Here is a 19,052-nt window from a genome sequence, read left to right on the forward strand (position 1 = left end):
AATCTCCATAATCCCCATAAATATCCTGGCAAGCACCTGGCAAGGTAACTGGGGGCTATTATTTACCACAGTGTTCTTCTCAGGATGAGCAAAAGGATTTGTACTGCAAGGACCAGGTAGTATTGGCAAATAGCTTGGAGGCCAGATGCAGCTGACTGCTTGGTGCCTGGATTCACTCCAGTAGAAAATGCCTCTCCCACCCCACCCAAATATGAAGGGGCCCCATTAACTGTTGGAAATGGTAGAAACGGCTGTTTCCTGAGACATTTTGGGCTTGCCGGGTCTGCCATGTAATGGAGGGGATTAAACAGCAACAACAAAACCAACCCTGCGAGGCGCGCAGGGACACTGAGGCACGGGCCACCCCAGTCCGCGGCGCTCGGCCCCGCCGCGCGGACACCTCCGCATTGGGGCGTGGCCAACGGCCGGGGCGGCACCGCCCCCAGCCCCTGCACGTGCCCCACGACGAGCGCAGCCCCGCCCCTCCCGCCCCCGACAGGCCCTGCTGGGGAGGAGGGCACTACCGCACGGCTTCGCGGCCAATTGGGCCCCGCGGCGTCTCCGATTGGAGAAGGCACATGCCTATCTTTGCCGCGAGCCAATCATACGACGGGCAACCGGCGCTGCGAGCTCGGCGGCTGCCAGTCGTGCGGCTCTCCCCCAGTAAGTCCCGCCCGCGGCGCCGTGCGAGGCTCTGCCTATTGGCAGCCTCGAGCCGCGCTGCCGCGGAGCCAACGGGAGCAGCCCCCGCCTCCCTCCCCGCCTCCCTCCCCGCCTCGCCCATTCCTGTCACGCAACTGCCCCGCCGGCAGCCAATCCGCGCCTTTCGCCGCTGTCAATCATCGGCGAGCGGCGCGGGGGAGGTGGGCGGGGGCGGAGCCGCCGCTCAGCACCGCGGAGAGCGGCTGCCGGTCGGGCGCGCGGGAGCCACCGCCGCCGCCGTTGGGAGCGGTTGCCCCGGCGCGAGCGGCCGCGCCGCTTGCCCCGGTTCGGCCCCGGCGCCGAGGGGCGGCCGTCCGGTGGTCGCGGCGGGCAGGAGGGCGCCCAGGGGACGGGGCGCCGCGGGCGCGGGGCGGCGGGCACGGCGGGCACGGCGCAGGCGGCAGCTCGGGGCTCGCGGGGCGGCCGAGGGGGCCCAGGCTTCGCCGCCGGCCGGGGGAGAGGAGGAGCGAGGGCGGCCGCCGCCGCCAGCGCTCGCCGCGAGGCACCGGTAAATAAGTCGGCGAGAGTGGCGGCAGCCGCCGCTGGAGGAGAGAGACGGCGAGGAAAGCGCTAAACCCCAAAGCCCAGCGGGCAAAAATACCTGTTCCCGGCAGGGCTCGGGGAGGGAGACGAGACTTAGCGGGGCTGGATGCTGGCGGCTTTGCTGAAATGTTCGGGCACCGAGGGTAAATCCTATCCAAAAAAAAAAAAAAAAAAAAAAAAGATAGAGAGATGGACACTACTCTTTTGGATGCCAGCCTGATTTTTTTTGTTGTTGTTTACCTTTTTAGCCCATGCTAAATGTGGATTTTGTGAGCGAGCTCAGATGGCAGGTGCTCCATTGTCCCTTGCTTGAACGTAAACCTTAGTTTTGCTGCTTGTGGATTTTTGTTTCTTTAAAGGACCTTTCTGGGTAGCTTTTGCCTCTCACAAAATGAAGCCTTTGTGTTTTTTGGTCAGTTATAACCAATATTGACCTTCTGTTCGGTAGAAGGGACTAAAGTGCTGCCTCACTCAGAGGACCGTTAGAGACTTTATCTTTTGCTACATGTAGCTGACTGTTCAACATATCCTTTTCCCCCTCCCCCTCGAAATCCCCCTAAAGATTTTTCCACAATGAAGAAATTCAATTTTCGCAAAGTTCTGGATGGTTTAACTGCCTCATCCCCCGGTGGAAGTGGTGGCGGTGGCGGTGGTAGTGGGGCTGGTGGCGGCTCCATGCACCCGGGAACAACTGCAGGAGCTGCGGGGACTCCCCGAGATGAGATCCAGGAGACTTTAACTTCAGATTATTTTCAAATTTGCAAGGTAAGGACTATCATATCTTTTTTCTTTTTGATAGGGAAATAACAAAACCTGCATTTGGAGGGGTGGTAATATGATACCAATACATCTTTTACTTAAGAACTGCAGTGGTTGTATAAGGACTTTGGCATGAAAGGATGGAAATCTCGTTGATGTTTTTTCTTTCTGCTGCAGAATTGGGAAAGTCACTAAATTCATAAAGATCTTATTTCAGCATTGAGGGTCCAATCCAGAGTTCATTCACAGCCCGAAAACTAGAAACAAGATCATAGGCAGAAAAGCAAATCATTAGGTGCTAGGATAAATAACATTTACAAGCCATTACAAATTTTCAAATGTATACATCTGCTCTCCCTCCTTTCTGCTCCTATCCTTTCTTCCTTTTCTTACCACTGTTTTAAGGCAAAAGCATAAACTAGAGCTAAGAGAGTTTTTGCAGGACATATTTTTTCATTTATTATTTGTGAGGGATTGGGTGTAGCTTCAGTTATTTTATTTTTAGTATTTGCCTTGAAAGTTATCACTAGATAAAAATAAATTTAGGAGGAGAGCATAAATATCAAGAGTTTCCAAATTGTTTGGAACTGGTTTTGTGTATTGGTCAGGTCCTTCAAGTAGAAGGCATAAGATAACCTATGTTCACTACATTTTATGCCTGTTTTCTGCAATGGAGCTTACACTGATGTCCTTAAATACAAGAGTGAAATCAGTACAAACTACTTGGCACTTCTGACCAACCCTAGAAGAGTAAGCTACACTTCTGTAATGAACAACACAACAGAAAAGCGAGATTATATTATGATCTTCTGATCCTCTGCTGTTATCTTTAACTTTGACATTAATTCTGTAGGCTTTGCTATAATATTGCCAGTGTAAGGACACCCCTTGATTTGAGATTTCAGCTATGGTCAACTTCAGCACAGTGTAACTTCTTTATGTGTTGTGGGGGGATGGAAGAACGATAAACAAGCAAGACAACCCTATGAAACCCTATGTAGGTCTGGTTGCCAGTGAAAAGTACAGCTTTCAGAAGCTCAGATACCAGGGCTCACATTCTATCCTGCTCTCAGATTCAGCTCATGTCAAAACTCATATCAGCTTCGAGGCTGGAAGGATGAGCCACCATGACTTAAAGAGCTTTGGAACAGGGTCTGTAAAGATTCTAACTGGAGGGAGTTTTACAGTCTTTTGCCATCCATGAAAGCAGGTTCAGGCTTTTTGAGTTAAAATCACCTCTCTGTGTACATTGTATCTTACCAAATGCCAGATACTTCTTGATTTTCAGTAGAAAGATAATGCAAATAATCAAGATGCACTGAAATATCCCTTGAGGATCTGATACTCTGAGAATTCTGTGTAAGACTAAAACTGACCACAGTTCCCTATGTTTAAATCATTTAATAATGGCTGCGATCTGTATTTTATATAGTATATTTTTGTTTTGTGTGTGTATTTGAAAAACTAGGCAAAAGAAGATGAATTGTAAAGAAAAAAAAATCTTAGCTCTGTATTTCCCTTCTTTGGCTTGATATTACCTAAAGGCAGTTTTGTGTTATGTTCTGATAGATCTGCATGGGAATATGAGTGTGCTGGGAATACATCATCTTGAGAAGATTTCAGTAAGCAATAATTGCCTCCCTTTTTAAATTAGAGGACTTAACTCTCAGGTTAAAATGTTCTCAACAAAGTAAATATTTGTGTGGAAGGGCTTTGTGTTGCAGCAGCACTTGCTTATGAATGCCTGGTACTGCAGAAGTCAACTGTGTAGTGTACAAAACATCGGCTTCCTTTTTGCAAAGTACAAAAGTATGCTAAAGGCAAACTTCCCCAAACACTTGGTGATTATGTGCACAAAATACTGCAATGCTTACTCAACAAGCTCGCCTATTCAGTTGTGTTGCAGTTTAGTACCACTACAAACTTGTTAAATGAGCAAAAACCCCTGGGCCCCAGTCCTGCATTATGCAGTGTGCAAGTGGACCCCAGCAGCGGGGCTCTACGCAGCCGCAGCTCTCGTGCTGCATGCTACGGGCTGAAGCACCTGAGCCATAATCTGTACCTCAGCCAATCTGTGTTCAATTAAAAGTAAAGCAAGACACAACTAATCAAAGCTTTGCCTTTCTCACGCTTTTGTTGTGTAGAACTGACATTTCCACTGACGATTTTCATGTCAAGTTACATAAGTTATGTAGGCTGTGTGTTTAAGGACCCATGCTCTCTGGTCCTGCTGCACACAGAACTGATTAAAGCCAATAGCAGATTTAGGTTGTTATGATCTGCATGATCAAGGCAGATGGATCCATGGTCTAAGTAATATCCTAAAACAGTTTCCCTTTCGTTGCTGATTGTTAAATCTTCATTTAGATGTGAAACATAAAAGCTGACTCATACTTAAGAATTAAAGGGCCTTACCCTGCAATCGTTACTTAAATAAATTGCCCTTTTGGAGTTTGTGGGAGGTCTTCCAGACTAAAAATACAGATTTGATGCTCTGTCAGAACACTGATTTTATTAGTAACCCACCTGAAAGCTGCTTCTCCCTTTTGTGAGATTTTCAGGATTCTTATTACTACAGTGTCTTTTTGAGATGCAGATGAAACTTGATAGAAGTGAATTTCAATATTTTATTTTATGCTGAAGATGACTTTAATGATTTAAAGAATAGAAATGAAATGTTCCTGAATGTACAAAATAGCTGCAGCCTCTTCTTAAGCATGATAATTTTTATCTATGTAGCTCTACTAATGAACCAGTGGCACCCTTTTAAGATTATTAATGTAGTGATGTGAAATCGTCAGCTGTATTTTAGGACCACAGCAAGCTAAGGTATAAATATGCTATATTTAGGGCTGCCCTTGGGACTTGGATGTCCACATGCAAATCATAAAGATATTGATTATAGTTCACATTAGCTGAATTAAATGTGTGAGATAGTAATGTTATGCCAAAAATATATATGATCCAGTAGAACACTTTAGTAAAGTTTTTATTATTTTTAGTGAGGACAGGGCTAGTTTCCTAGTTAATCCTCCTTTATATTTTCTTCTCATATATTTGATGAAGATTTTTTTAGACTAGCCTGTGTTTGTCTATAGTATGTAAAAATTACCATATAGCAATGTGAAGAAATCTCATATGAATATAGGATGTGTGAAGATCACAGCTAGGATGTTGCAAATCATATGAGTAGGACTTTGAGCAGTAAGAACATAAATGGAACTAGGAATTCCATTACTTTTGCAGAAGGTCAGTTGTTAGGGGATGACGCACTTTGGAGAAGACTGAAAGAGAATGAAGATGCACATTTTTTGAATATATAGTGCATATTCTTTATGAAAGTAACTCTCCCAAAAAGAACTACATGAGCCTGTCTTGAAGAAGGATCATGGGGTTGAATGAGCATGATGTTAACAACCGTGCAAAAAAAAAAATGGAAATCAAGACCTCAGTGAAGAACATAGTAACAGTCCTACTTGAACAGGTCTGTATTAATCCAGTCCAGTATGCATTCGGTAGCTATAGGCAGCAGCCACATACCCACATTCAGGAACCACATTCAAGAGCCCCAGAGAAATCTTCTTCTAACAAATTATTCCTGAAACTGATGGTTTTGTGACTACCTTTAAACCCTGAAGCATGAGATTTGTTGTCTCTCCAAAGCTGGTCCAAGCTGTTATCACTGAGTAGCTTTGCATCATGTAATAGTCATCTCATAATGAACATCTCTTTGAATTTTGCTGTATTACACATACGGGTAGTGTAGTCATAGTTTCAGTATGCACATTACCGGGGCCTTATAGAAAAAAAGACACAGAGGCCGGAACAGGATAAGGATTTTGTTGGACTTGCTATGGAAGCCCACAGTTTGATTATCAAGATGCCTTCCTAATCCTACTTCTCTTTGACAAAAGCAGGCCCTCAAGACACATGCAGTCAGTAGCCATATTGCAAAGACAACTTTCTTTTTTTTTTGTTTTTATATGAGCATTTCTTTCCTCTGGAATCATTGGAATCAGAGGGTGTACTGTTACATTTTTTGGCCAAACTGTTTCACAGAGTAAAGTTACCTAAGAATAGTCTGATATAGGCATTTCAAAGCTTATGATGCCAATTTAGATGCAGATAAATTTTAAAGACCTCTTAGGTATTTTTATCATATAGGTGTCCCAATAGGATGGAGTAAGATTGTGATAGTGCTGTAAAGGCTGTATTTACATACCTCAGCTATCCATTTTTCCTATAAACTGGCCTTAGATTTTAACTTTCAGGGTTTATATATGGTGATACTTTATTTAGTGAAGCTATGAAGAGGAACATTCAGTCCCTCTGAAAGCAGTTGAGCAGATAATTTTAAGTGTGGATACAACATGAAGCTTCAAAGATAATAGAAGATGATTTTTGAAAGGAGAGTTTAACAACAATTGTTTAGTAGCACATTGTTCTATTTTTGGCTATAAAGAATTATTTTTGACCTTAAAAAATTATTTGGTATAATCTGTGCACAGTGTTTTATCTAGGTTTAACTGTTTGGTTAATCTGTGCTGTTTCTGTGTTGTAAGATCATTCAGGGCCAAAATAAAGAAAATCTGTATGAAGTGCTATATTTCAGAGAAGATCAATTTTAAAATTAATATTAATCTGTACTTATAACTCTCAGAGTTCATTCTGTACTCAATTACTGAATAAGATACAGTGTTGGGAAAGATTTCTCATGTGTGACAGAATTTGAATCTAATTTTTGGTGCAAAACCAAATTCTGTTTAAAAGTACAGAGAGAAATGACACTTCTGTAATTACATGAAGGTAATTTTATGGGATATGTGTTGAATTAATGTATTTTTCTTTTTTAAAAAGTTTGTTATTCTAAATAAGGCTGATCTGTTGTAAGGAGTATAGCATGGTGAAAGCTTCTTTTTAAAGAAATTTGAAGATAATAAGCTACCTATGGTGGTATAGAGGCAGACACTGTTTTGTCTCTTTTGCAAATAAAATGCCAACATTTTCACATTAAAATATCTGTTTTGTTAACCAAATATTAATCCTAAATGCATTAACAAAGAGCCATCAAGGCCAATGCATGCAGTTACAGTCTCAAAACCATTTTAAGAGGAACGTTAGGCTGCAGAATTAAGCACTGCAAAATTTGAATTTCTTACAGTTCGTTTGCTTGTAAGTGCAGCTTTTAATTACGTATTTCTTTTATATGTCTTATTTAGTAGAATGAATGTTTTTGCTGAATTGAAAACTCTTCAGTATTTCTTTGCATGCTTAGCATTCATAACATACCCTTATACCAAGTTCCTCTTGGGCTTTCTCAGCAGAAGTACTCATCACTGTAGTTTTGAAAGCTTTATAAACGTTAATGAATTGATTTTCACAATATTTCTGTGAGATGGAGGTATGATTATTCCCAAAGTAGAGATGAGGAAGTGAGGCACAGAAAATGCAAAATGCTAGATTGTGAAATATCAACTATTTATGAGTGTCCTGCTTGACCTGCTATGGATCTGATTTTTTTAATATACTTAGTAATTTTATATTATGTCTCCCACGTTCTATTGTTTTCACATTCTGTAGCAAATATTCTGCATATCTACAGAATAGTTTTTAGGCTGGCTATTCACATTATCAGTTTAGGTGTCCACCCTTGGTAGTCCGAGTGGCTCTGAATTTCTTTCCCCTGTTGGACCCAAGATGGAAATGTAGTTTCAGGCTGGACCTGTGGATTGGACACACGATGAAGGACACAGGATTAGCTGCCAGCCAAGAGACGCTTGCTCTGCAGACCTTGGCTGTATCGTATATAAACCCAAGTGTAAGAGCACTGATAGAATTTGCTTTCTGTGATCCTCTAGCTCAGTTATACTTTGCTCCTTCTAATTTTGTATCAACTAGACAACTTGGACAGAAATGCCTTTCCTATTGCATACCTTGGGTATATCCATAGGACAGACCACACTGTGCAATGCTTGGTGTGAGGCAAAAGTTCTAATGGCAGAAACAGAAACTCAGTGTTTTTAGCAATATTCTTTTAATGTAATTTTGTGTGACATTTCAATGTCTTTTTTTTTTTTTTTCAATCTAATGATTCCTCAATCTCAGTTACATGGAGTCCTTGGATAAAGAATTGGAGCCTAGAATATAATATTTCCTCATGAGAAACTGAGTCTCCCCTTACTAGGAGTGCACCAAAACATAGCTAACCTTAGAGGTATTTAGGGGTCCCTTTTTTTTCCACAGGATTATAATAGGATGACTTTATACTCTGCTTTTCCTGAGTTGATGATGGAATTAGGAAATCCTGGGTTGTCCTGGAAACGGTGAAGAAGAAAAAGAAACAACAACATGGACTGTAAAGAGGAAGAGTGTATTTCTTAGTACATGAGGAGTGTACCAAGTGCCTTCTCGCTTGTACAGAACAGGCCTCCAGCAATCTGGTGTGGTGATGTAGTCTCTCACCCTCTGAGACCTGTAATGAATTTATACCTGGGATTTAGAGCCTTTCTCATAAAGTTGATTCCCATCCCCAAATCTTGTATTTTTGCCTCTCCTTTCTTTTTGAGTGCCATAATTTTTATCCTTTTACCTGTTATCCCCAGCTACTGGGAACTGGACACACTGTTTCTATACGTTGTACCTTACCTGTGGGTCCCCAGTTGGCCAATGAGAAAGTTTCTTACTATTGTAGTGTGAAAAGTGATCTTTGAATCGCTTCCATGAGGATGGAGGAGATTCAACCTGGATTGCCTATATCTCAGGGACGTTTTTAATCATAGAGATGTTGTACAAAACATTGGCTACATAAGCAACCCTTCTTCCTCTGCTTATGTGTTAAGGAAAAAGGCCCGTATTTCAGTTTTGAAATAAATGGCTGAGGTGTTTGCTGTTAGAGCTTCATGGATAAAAATATGAAGTGGTGGGAGATTTTTTTTTTCTCAGTAGAAATGCATATACTGCCTAAAATAAACAGCTGTGTTCAAGGAAGATGGACTAAAACTATGACAGACCCCGTTCCTTTTGGTTAGTTTAGATAACTTTCCATTTATATCTGATTCATATTCTGAGGCATATGATGCTTGTTCCTAAATCCCTTTTTGGGCTCTGTGTGAAAATACAGTGGAAAGTTAATATCTTCATTTTTATAAAGAGAGAATAGAAAGCAGGAGAGAGGCAAAGTAATACACACTAAGTTATGTAAATGTGCTGGTTTACTCGCTGTGCTGAGGAACTGCTTATAGAAGCAGCTTCTATGGACTGGTTAATTTTGGCACAATGTATGTTAGAATCCTGGTGGGAGGCAGTTAGCAGGCCGTGTGATTAGCAGTACGAGTAATGTGCATCAGGGGAGGGGAGGGAAGAGAAAGCAATATTGTTAGGTACAGATGGCTGGTAAATATGCTCCCATGTAATAAGATGTTATCTTGGTACAGTGCTATGTCCATTCCTAATAGTGTACTAGCAAAGACTGTGAATAGTGAAAAATAGCAGAGACAATCTGTCGCCTGTAGCTAGGGTCAAAGTCTGTTGCGATACACTCTTAGAGTTCTGCTGAAGTTGTGCAAGGTGCTGAAAAAAAAATTGATCCCTAATGTTTATCAGTTTGAGTCAGTGAATGCAAGTACTGATAAGTACCCCATTGAATTCAGCAGAGCACCTTTTAGCAGAACAATAAGCAGCATCTGCTTATATTGTATTATATCCTCCATTACATTTGAACACACTACAAAATGCAGGTTGGATGGATTTTCTTGTTTGTGTTCTTCACCATGGTTCCTGTGAAAAAATCACTGTATTATCCATTGGATATGACAAAAATTCCTACTAAATAAATTATGAATGCAGACTTCTGCTTCATTCATCCCATTCCATTTTCTTGCCCTTTAAGAATGGAATTTTATGCTCAGCTACATCTGTCTACAGTGAGGTTTTTTACATGCATTGTTTCTTCCTAAATATATTTTAAAATATATCTTAAATGAGGCAGCAGGGGAAAACAAATATGTGATTATATAAATAGGGAGGTGATTCTATGTGATTCTTCTAATCTTTGGATAATGTGTCCTCATTTGTGTATAAACTATGCCCTTATAGGTATTTAGAGAGGAACAGTAATGTGCAGGATCGGCTGGATTTCACTGCTGTTAGAGGGTGAAAAGCTGCCACATTCAAAATATGTTTTCACCCTATGTGAGATGAGACACTGTATCCAGTTAATCTCCAGATTAAATTCTATATTCAATATCAGGAAAAAAAATGTATCAAATTGTATACAATATGCATACAGCAAAAAGTTGGGAAGATTAATTGTAAATTAATAATAAATTATAGATTTTGTTGTATATGATGAGTTAGCAATAAATTCTGCTAATAGTATTCGTGTTCTGGGATCTGTACTGATAATACAAGAAGAGCAGATTATGATGGAAAATAAAAGATATTTACAGGAATCCCGATGGTTCTAAATATACATAAATATATATATCTAATTATACTAAAAAGGCAGACTGTTTCTGTGTAAAATAGAGATGTAACATTGTTTTTATTCAGCTATTGAAGAATAAGCTTCAAGAGCTTTTTCACAGCAGTAAAATCATGGGATTTTTTTTTGTAGAATTTTTTAATTGCTCAATGTGAGTGAATTTATAATTAAAAGATTCTGAAAGCATGAAGCAGAATACTGACTTCATGACAGTAACAGCATCTGGATATAACCAACCTGAAGTGTTGAATTTCCAGAAAATCTGAAAGTGGAAAGACATGGATTATTATTTTGAAATATTGCCATGTCATTCTGGTGTAACTTTGATAAAAACAGATGTTTTGAAACTTCCCATTAACGCTCTGAAATCATGTTATTTTCTGCATCCACAACCAGAATGAAGACAAAAATATTTTCATTTCAGAGCTGTCAGATATATTGAATGTTTTTGCCTTTCCTGTAAATATCCACAAAACAGATCTCTGCTGTATTGATGATATTCTGAACAGACTGTAATTTTGACTTTTATTGTAGTATGGTTAAGCACTGCGACAAAAACAACAACAAAAAAGATCCAACTACTATTTGAATTACTTTGATGTGAAACCTATAATAAGCCTCCATTTGGGTAGAAGTCTCCTTTAGAGAAATAGACGAAATTTAGGTTCACTAAAGTCAATGACATTTTTCCTTTTTACACCAAAGCTAAAATTGTGGGTATTTTTATAAGGACTTGATGCACCTTTTCTTCTTACCAGTTTTATTGTTTCACTGCCAAGAGTGGAAAGCCTCTTACAGCACATTTACTGAACAAGGGATGCAATCCTTCCTTGCATTCTCCATTCCTGTCTTTTCGTGTATTTCTCTTTTTTTTTTAAAAAAAAGCTCTTTTGGGGAAGAGAGGGAGGGAAGAGGTGAAATCACTCTACCCATGGTGAAGAGCTAAGAATTCTCCAAATTGCTGTTACCTGCTTTGGGATCATTATATTTTTGAATTACCATATTTATGCTGTAACTCAGCGCTGTGGTAGATTTGGCAAGTGGAAGTAGCTGTCAGGAGTTTGGCCACAGCAATAACAATTTAAGTTGATCAAACTAGATTAAAATCTAGTAAGGGATAAGGCAGTCAATCAATATAGTTTTCTCTATTTGTGTTTTTTTTTTTTTTGTATCTTAATTCTGCTCATTTTGTATTTTTGACAAACTCAGTATCAGAGAACAATCTAGGGAAAAATGCTTTCTGGAACTCATAAGCCTTATTGTCGCCTATGTTTCACTTGATCTTTTTTATCTATATAAATCAGATATGGTATATGACCATTCTCATTTAATAATGCCTAACATCCAATTTACAGAAGTGGAAAATCAGATATCTGAAGTTTCTGCAGGGATTTTTTTCATGAAGAGAAGAATTCTAGTGAGGATCACAAGATTTGGTCTTTGTTTTCAGTTGTGCCAGATCTTTGTTTAGGTTTTTTTTTTGATAAATTCTATAAGATTTTTTTCTTATATAAAATGATATATTTTGGATATATTTTCTTTATCAAGGCCAGAGCAATGAAAGGAAGCTCAGAATTCATGTGCTGTGCGGTAGAACTGGCATGTGTACAAATCCTTTCCTCCCACCACTGTATTGCCTACTTCATTAATGTTTCTCTTTCCTTTGTGTATCCACATATTCTATGATTTTTTTTTCTCTGTTGTGTTTTTCTTGTCCAATACCAATCCCCCTTTTCTTCCTTTCTCTGGTGAGCTGCTGTACATAAAGGTTATACACTCATAGGAAATGTCCCGCTGAGACATATAAACCAGTAGTCATTTTCTGGCAGTGGCATTAGACTATGTCTTTTAGGGAGAATAATCAAGTTAAATCACTTTCTGTACTCCATTCCCTTCATAATCCCACACCATCCGCAATCACTGGGTTAGAGATGCTGGGGACTGTATCTTTACCATGTCTTTTTAGTATTAATTTGCTGATATTGTCCATGAATCTGTTTAATCCCTTTTTGAACCTGATGCCATCCGCCTTCACATCATATGGCACCAAGTTACAAAAGTTCACTATCATCTGTTGTGTAAGGCAGTACTTTTTTTTTCTGATTTAATCCAATCTCCCACTTGTTTTGAGTGTCTCTGTGGATTTGATGAATAACAGATCCACATTCAGCTGATCCACAGCCTTCTTGATCTTATAAATCATTTCCATATTCCTGCACGACCTTCTCCTCTCTAAACAGAAGTCATAGCATTTTAGTCTCCCCTGGTAAGCCTCATGTTCCATCACCTTGAGCATTAGTTTTCTAGAGCATCATTTTTGACTCCACTACTTGTTTAGATGTAGAGACAAGTGCTGCATGCAATGCTCAAGGTATGGGCTCACCAACGTTGCATATGTAGGATGTTTCTAAGCTACTGCTTCCAGCTTTTATGTGCAGAGAGAAACAGAGAAAAAGAACCATCAGTGGGTATGTTTCTCTAAGAAAAGTAAGTGTAAATTTTAGAACCACCCGTGAACATGCTCAGAAGCCTTGGCCTGTAATACAGGGTAACAGCTAAGTGGAAACTATCTCTTGAGGTTTGAAATTTTGCAAAGTTGCAGCAAGCTTAAATACATTTATATATTTATTTTTTACGTATATATATATATCTAACATATGTAAGAGATAAAGATATCTGTATCTTTAAAAAATGAAAATTTATTTTATAAAAATGTATCCGTCCTGTATCATTTTATTAGGGTGGAAGCCCACTGGTATCTTGTCCTCTTCCCATCTTTCCTGAACAAGGAGCCTACAGAGAATCCAGGCACAGAGGCCCATATAGGAGGGAAGACATGACTATAGAGGGCTGTAGTGCATGGCAACACGTCTTTATAAAGACCCATTTTCACCACTACAATGTCAGAGAAAGCCGTAATCATTGACATTTATTAATTTCTAACACAACTGAGTAAAACAATCCTTGAGAATCATATGTAGACTTCAACACTTCATCCCTTATTCCACAGACAAATAAATTACTTGCTTCAAGGAGACTTCTGCACATGGCAGGCTGGTCACAAATTGGAACTAGATTCTATATTCTGAGTCACAGTTTTAGACCATGTTGTTCCATTTTAATAAATACACTCGCAATATTATTTACTTAAGTAAATCTGTTTTGCTGTCAAATGTTACACAAAATAGAATATATATGCAATATAAGCAGAAGGACAAAGTAGTTGGGTCAGTTTTGCATCATACACCTTAGTACATTCTTGATGGGTTTTAAAATAGATTCTAGTTCTGTATTTTCTGAAATTATTTACAGAAGGTCAAAATTACTTTGAAAAATCATAACTTTCCAGTCTAATAAAAGGGCCATAGAAAAAAAATTAGCAAATGCACTTCTCCTGAAAGGCTACATTACGTACTGTGTCAACAATTAGACTGGATATTGCATATTACTGCTATTGAGATTTTGGTTTCTGGCCACAGAAATGTATCATAGCATCTTAGAAAGAGCTTATTGTTTCATTCTGTACAGCACATTAAAATTCATTGGTAAAATACTGGCAAGCCCAAATAATCAATTTCCTATGTTCATTTAGGTAAATTGGTTGTTTAAAGATTATTTTAATGATATATACATGGAATACACCATAAGAAAAATTATTTTCAATGATTTTCATCACATTAAAAATGGAATAACAGAATTGAACCAGGATTTATGCTGAAATTGTAGCTGCATTTTTAATTGTTCTCTTTCAAATAACGTATTTTAAATATTGCATATACACTGTGCTAGGGATCACAGACTGCCTCGAGAGACAATATGCCAAAAAGGGAGATGTAAAGGAAGCTGGATAATGCAGAGAGAAGCAGTCTTGGCTCCATCTGCTGTCAGCTTTTTCTCTCCCTTTTTTTGGCACCTTAGGACAGTAGGTCCTACATTTATGAGAAAGTAGATTGATATATTTAGGATTCTTGTTTTGCTGTTCCTGTCTGCTATTGAGTTTAATTTTGGAAAAGATTCCTGCTTTGTTTTGCATTTTCTGATCACTGTTGATAGTTTTGATCTACGTTGTTCCTACCATACACAATACAGCCAAAAAGGCCTGTGTTTTATTTGTTACCTTAGGGTCAAGTTATGTCTGTAGCTCTTCCCACCATTTCACATGTATTACCAAACACTCTAAGGAAATGCAGGCACAGTTCTAGAATCATTATGCATTTTTACATATATGCTCATATTAATTGTATCAATATATTATTGAAAAATCTATTTTAAGTACTGTGTTCTCGTGTCCCTGGAAATAGGTTGGTGGCTGGAGTATTGAAAGGCCAAGAGGCTGGGGATTTAATGTATTAGAACTTACCCTGTTCTTCTGTTGAATAGGCTTAATCTCAAGAGTTACCTCTGAATCTGCTCCCATTTGTGCTACATTCTCAGTCATAGAGGCATTTTTTCCACTTTGACGTGTACTGTATAGTCTGGTTACTATCATCTAGACTGTTTTTGTCCATTTTGGTTACTATTATTTTTAATAGGTAGTTCTAATATGAATATTTTACTTGAAAATTGTGATTTACTTGAAGGATCTCTAGCTTTCAACAATATTTGTAATTGGAAGAATTATGCATTCCCAAGATCTTAATTTCCCACAGTAATAAGTATAAATCCCCTTAATTTAGAAAATTGGTTGGAAAACAGAAATAAGTTTTAAGTCAGTCCTACAGTTCAGGAATTTTTACTGAATTATGGTACTGAAAAGCTAGTTCCCTTCCCATGGCTCTGTGTCTGTACCAGGATTCAAATATGATTTACAAATGAAAAATCTGACTTCATATAGACTGCAGAAATTCTGAAAATACAAGGAAGATGCTAAATACATAGAAAAGATTTGAATAAATCTTTAAAAATAATTTTCTTTAGGTTCTTAAATTGAAGAAATAGGACTGCAAGTTGTAGAGAAATAGGATTGTAAGTTGTAGTTATGAATAAACCTCAGAAAGGTTTTATTGTGATTGGAATTGCTAGAAATTCAAACTTGGGAGGATTTTTAAAAATTAATAATCAAAAAACTTTAAAAAGTATTTATTTTTCAGATAGGAAAGAACATTTATTCACCATAACTCAGAAATCTCAAATATAATGAAAATAATGCATTTAAGCTAAATATTAGACAAGCTAGAAAATATTTCTGTTACTAATTCCTGAGGGTTTTGTGACATGAAAAGCAAAAATATTTTTACAGTGTATAAGTCTAGCTCTATTAAAATCACATTGTTTAGTCTGAGCAGTCCTACCACTTCAGAAAATGAGAAAAAAAACCCAAACCACCAAACCAGAGTTATTGAGATCTTTAATAGTGTTTACATGAACACTAAAAAAAAATCAGTTGCTATTTTGCAACTTACTGAAAGTAGTGTATACTTCTATATTTTGGGGGTCTGGGAACTCGTAATTAGCATTTTTAAAGACATCCCTTATCGGCAATAATTAGATATGAGTAAGATTTCTTTTAAGGAAGAGTTTATTTGCTGAATAACATCCCAAAATACTTGTGAATGCAAGTTGAAGTATTTCCAGCTGGAAAGAAAGAAATCAGAGTTGGAGTGATACAGCTGTAAGGATCATCAGCTGCCTTTTACTCAACAGGTCTGCAATTAAGGACTCCCTGTTGTTGCACTCGTTCCCTAGGGACTGCTGAATACTTCAGCAGACACAGATCATGAACAAGATAATTCCGAGGGGAAAAAAAAATCTGAAAATGTAAATTTCACTTGATCCAAACATCTCCTCTCAAATCTCAGATGTATACTAAAAAAGGCAATTTGATGCCCGACGTTAGGTAAGCAATCACACCCATTAGAGTCTCTTTTTTTATTATTTATATAGCCTGGTCTAGTTATTCTTTTTCTTATGCTATAATATTATTCTTTATGAAAACTAGGTAAGTCATAATGGGCATAACCCTGAAGCTAATGTGTGTTTTTAAATATTATTATCTTCAAACTCAAGCCTGTGTTATGTCATGCTCAATTCATTTGTTCTCCAAAGTCTCTCTTTTCACGATTAGAATTAAAAGCATAGTATTATAAACAAAGAGAGGATGAGTGGTTCAGTTGCACTTTTTGAGAACATCTTTGATATGTTATTTTTTGGATGATATTAAGGATTTTTACTTCATAAACTAAATTTGTGTTTTTTTTGGCTTTTATTTTTTAATCTCGTGCCCTGGATGTGCTCCATTTCTTTCTATTGCTTCTATTTGTGACGGTGTTTTAAAAGCATTTTAAGGTGTTTTCTTATTTTCGATTTACAATTCCAACTAGCTGACATATTAAGGTTATATTTCCATATACCATATAAGCAAAATATACCATTTATATATTGGCATATTTGTCATCCTCTTTGTTTTAATAAAAGCATATGAAAATGCATATAAAATAGTGCTAACTAAATAACATAATTTGAAATCGGCGTGAGTGAAATCCACCTTTGTATTCAGAATGTTACATCTTTGTTGATACTTTTCTTGAAATGTATTACAAACAATACAATGTAAAGCAAAATACAGATTCTCTTCCTATGCAGCCAAAATAATATATTAACTTCTCTCTTGTTACAAATCATTTTCAATGACTGTTCATTTGTTCTATTTCAGACGGTTCGTCATGGTTTTCCTTATCTACCTACTGCCTTAGCTTTTGACCCAGTACAGAAAATTTTGGCAATTGGGACAAGAACAGGAGCCATACGAATGTATCCTTTTTTAATGCAGAATATACATGATTTCTATATATTTATAATACAATGATCATCTTTACTTCTACAAGCAGTCAGGTAAGATACCATTTTCTACTTGATTCTGTTTTCTTATATGGATCAGAAAAAGATGTGTTGTTGAGGAATTACTATTTATTAATATGCCTAAAGGAAAAAAAATGTATAAGTTTTTGGAATTTGATCAATATTGGTTAATATAAAGCAGAATCATTTTTTCGGTTTTCGGTATGTAAAGGTAGAAGTAGAATGACAAAGTCGTGTGAACATGGTATGAACATCATGCTAACAATAAATATTAACTGGTGCAATGCAGAAGAGGTTTGCAGTGTAGATATCCATAGATGAGATCCTTTTCACACTCTCCTCAGTGAATGGTGGAAAATAGCAATTTTGGGTACAGTCCATCTCCTGGAGGAGGTGTCTCAGAAAGGTCAAATGAAACACTCCAAAAGTACTTGTTTCTCTTTATTAATTATAAAGGTACCTGTGCCGGTAACTTATCTTCAAATTTTCATGACAGAGTAGTTTTAATTTAGGTGTCTACACAAAATGAATTGAACATAAATTTCATGAATATATTTCAGTTTGATGAAACTGTATATGAAGTAGGAAAAAAAAAGAAAAATATGTTACAGGAAAGTTTAATTGTTACAGGATAACCAGCCTTAAGCATTTTATGATTCTATGATAACACTTAATAAAAATAATGCTTTTTAATAATCACTTATAGCTAAATAAATGTTAAAAAGTAGGGGACAATGTTTTAAAAAATACTAAACTGTTTTTCTGTTGTTGTTGTTCTTTTGTTCCCATTGTTCCCAAGAGAGCTATGAACCTAATGAATCCCAAGGAAGGTTACAAATGAAAGAAAAATTTCCTTATGGAAAATCTGACTGTGCCTCATGTAACATGAGTAGAACTGGGAATATTGATTTCTTCCATTTTTAGGTGCTCTTGTTCTGACTAGCTGTGATTATATAAGCCTAGCTTTAATTGTAATCCAGATACCTCCACAAAACTCAAATAAACCAGTTATACCATAATGTTCACTTCGATGATTCTACTTATTATTTACCTAAATGAAGTGGATTGCAATTATGTATTGAATTGAATATATTCTAAGTGCAAAAATCCCATGAATTTGTGCACTTCTGAGAAAGTGTGAATTTAACAGTCATGCTTTCTTCTTCTGGGAGCTGACCTAAGTTAGGAAGCTAGAGCTTTGTCTCTGGAAGCTTTGTTCGCATCATCTTCCAAAAGGGGAGGGATTGGGAATTTTGCAGCTACTGTTAGAGTTATAGGAAGAATACCTTGCAAGAAGGTTGACTCCTTAGCCCACTTCTCCTTTCCATTTCAGTAGCCAGGTTTTTGTAGGAGATGTGTTGCTAATGGCTAGGCATCCTATACCTACATATAGGCTGTATTATATTGTATCTAAAAGGATTTTCCTTTTAGAAAAATGGAGACTCAGTGTTACACTTTTGAAAATTCGATTTAGACTGATTTTTTTTTTAAGAAAATTAAAAAAAAAAAAACCCAGATTTTAATGACTCTGAACCTTCTACAGTATCCTATAAAAATATTATTAATAGAGCGGCACAATTTCATTCTGCAAGAAAAATGGTAAGTCTTAGATAATAGAATGAGCTAATGTGTTCCACATATGCATTTTATTCTGTTTTGTTGGTGCTTCTAAGCAGTACTATGGATGGAATGAAAGAGCACACCGTCTGGTTACCATCAGAGAAATGTATGCCAATTTTAGTGTTACCAAAAGGGCCTAGTGTGGAGC

At 37.6% G+C, this 19,052-nt stretch overlaps 1 protein-coding gene across 6 annotated transcripts in view; it reads left to right on the forward strand.

Annotated features, from left to right (window-relative positions):
- The first annotated feature begins 1,471 nt into the window (after positions 1–1,471).
- The window catches only part of STXBP5L (syntaxin binding protein 5L), a 174,516-nt gene continuing 156,935 nt past the window's right edge, over positions 1,472–19,052 (forward strand). For all 6 annotated transcript variants that reach the window (XM_088535792.1, XM_088535787.1, XM_088535790.1 and 3 more), the window contains exons 1-2: positions 1,472–2,010; positions 17,139–17,236. In XM_088535792.1, the coding sequence (XP_088391918.1) occupies positions 1,819–2,010; positions 17,139–17,236 (290 nt within the window). In that variant the 5' untranslated portion in view covers positions 1,472–1,818. The remainder of the gene's footprint in view (positions 2,011–17,138; positions 17,237–19,052) is intronic.

This window comes from Tinamus guttatus, unplaced genomic scaffold (genome assembly GCF_059628265.1).
Source record: "Tinamus guttatus ecotype Peru unplaced genomic scaffold, ASM5962826v1 Tinamus_guttatus_pri_ptg000646l, whole genome shotgun sequence".
Taxonomy (NCBI): Eukaryota; Metazoa; Chordata; class Aves; order Tinamiformes; family Tinamidae; genus Tinamus; species Tinamus guttatus.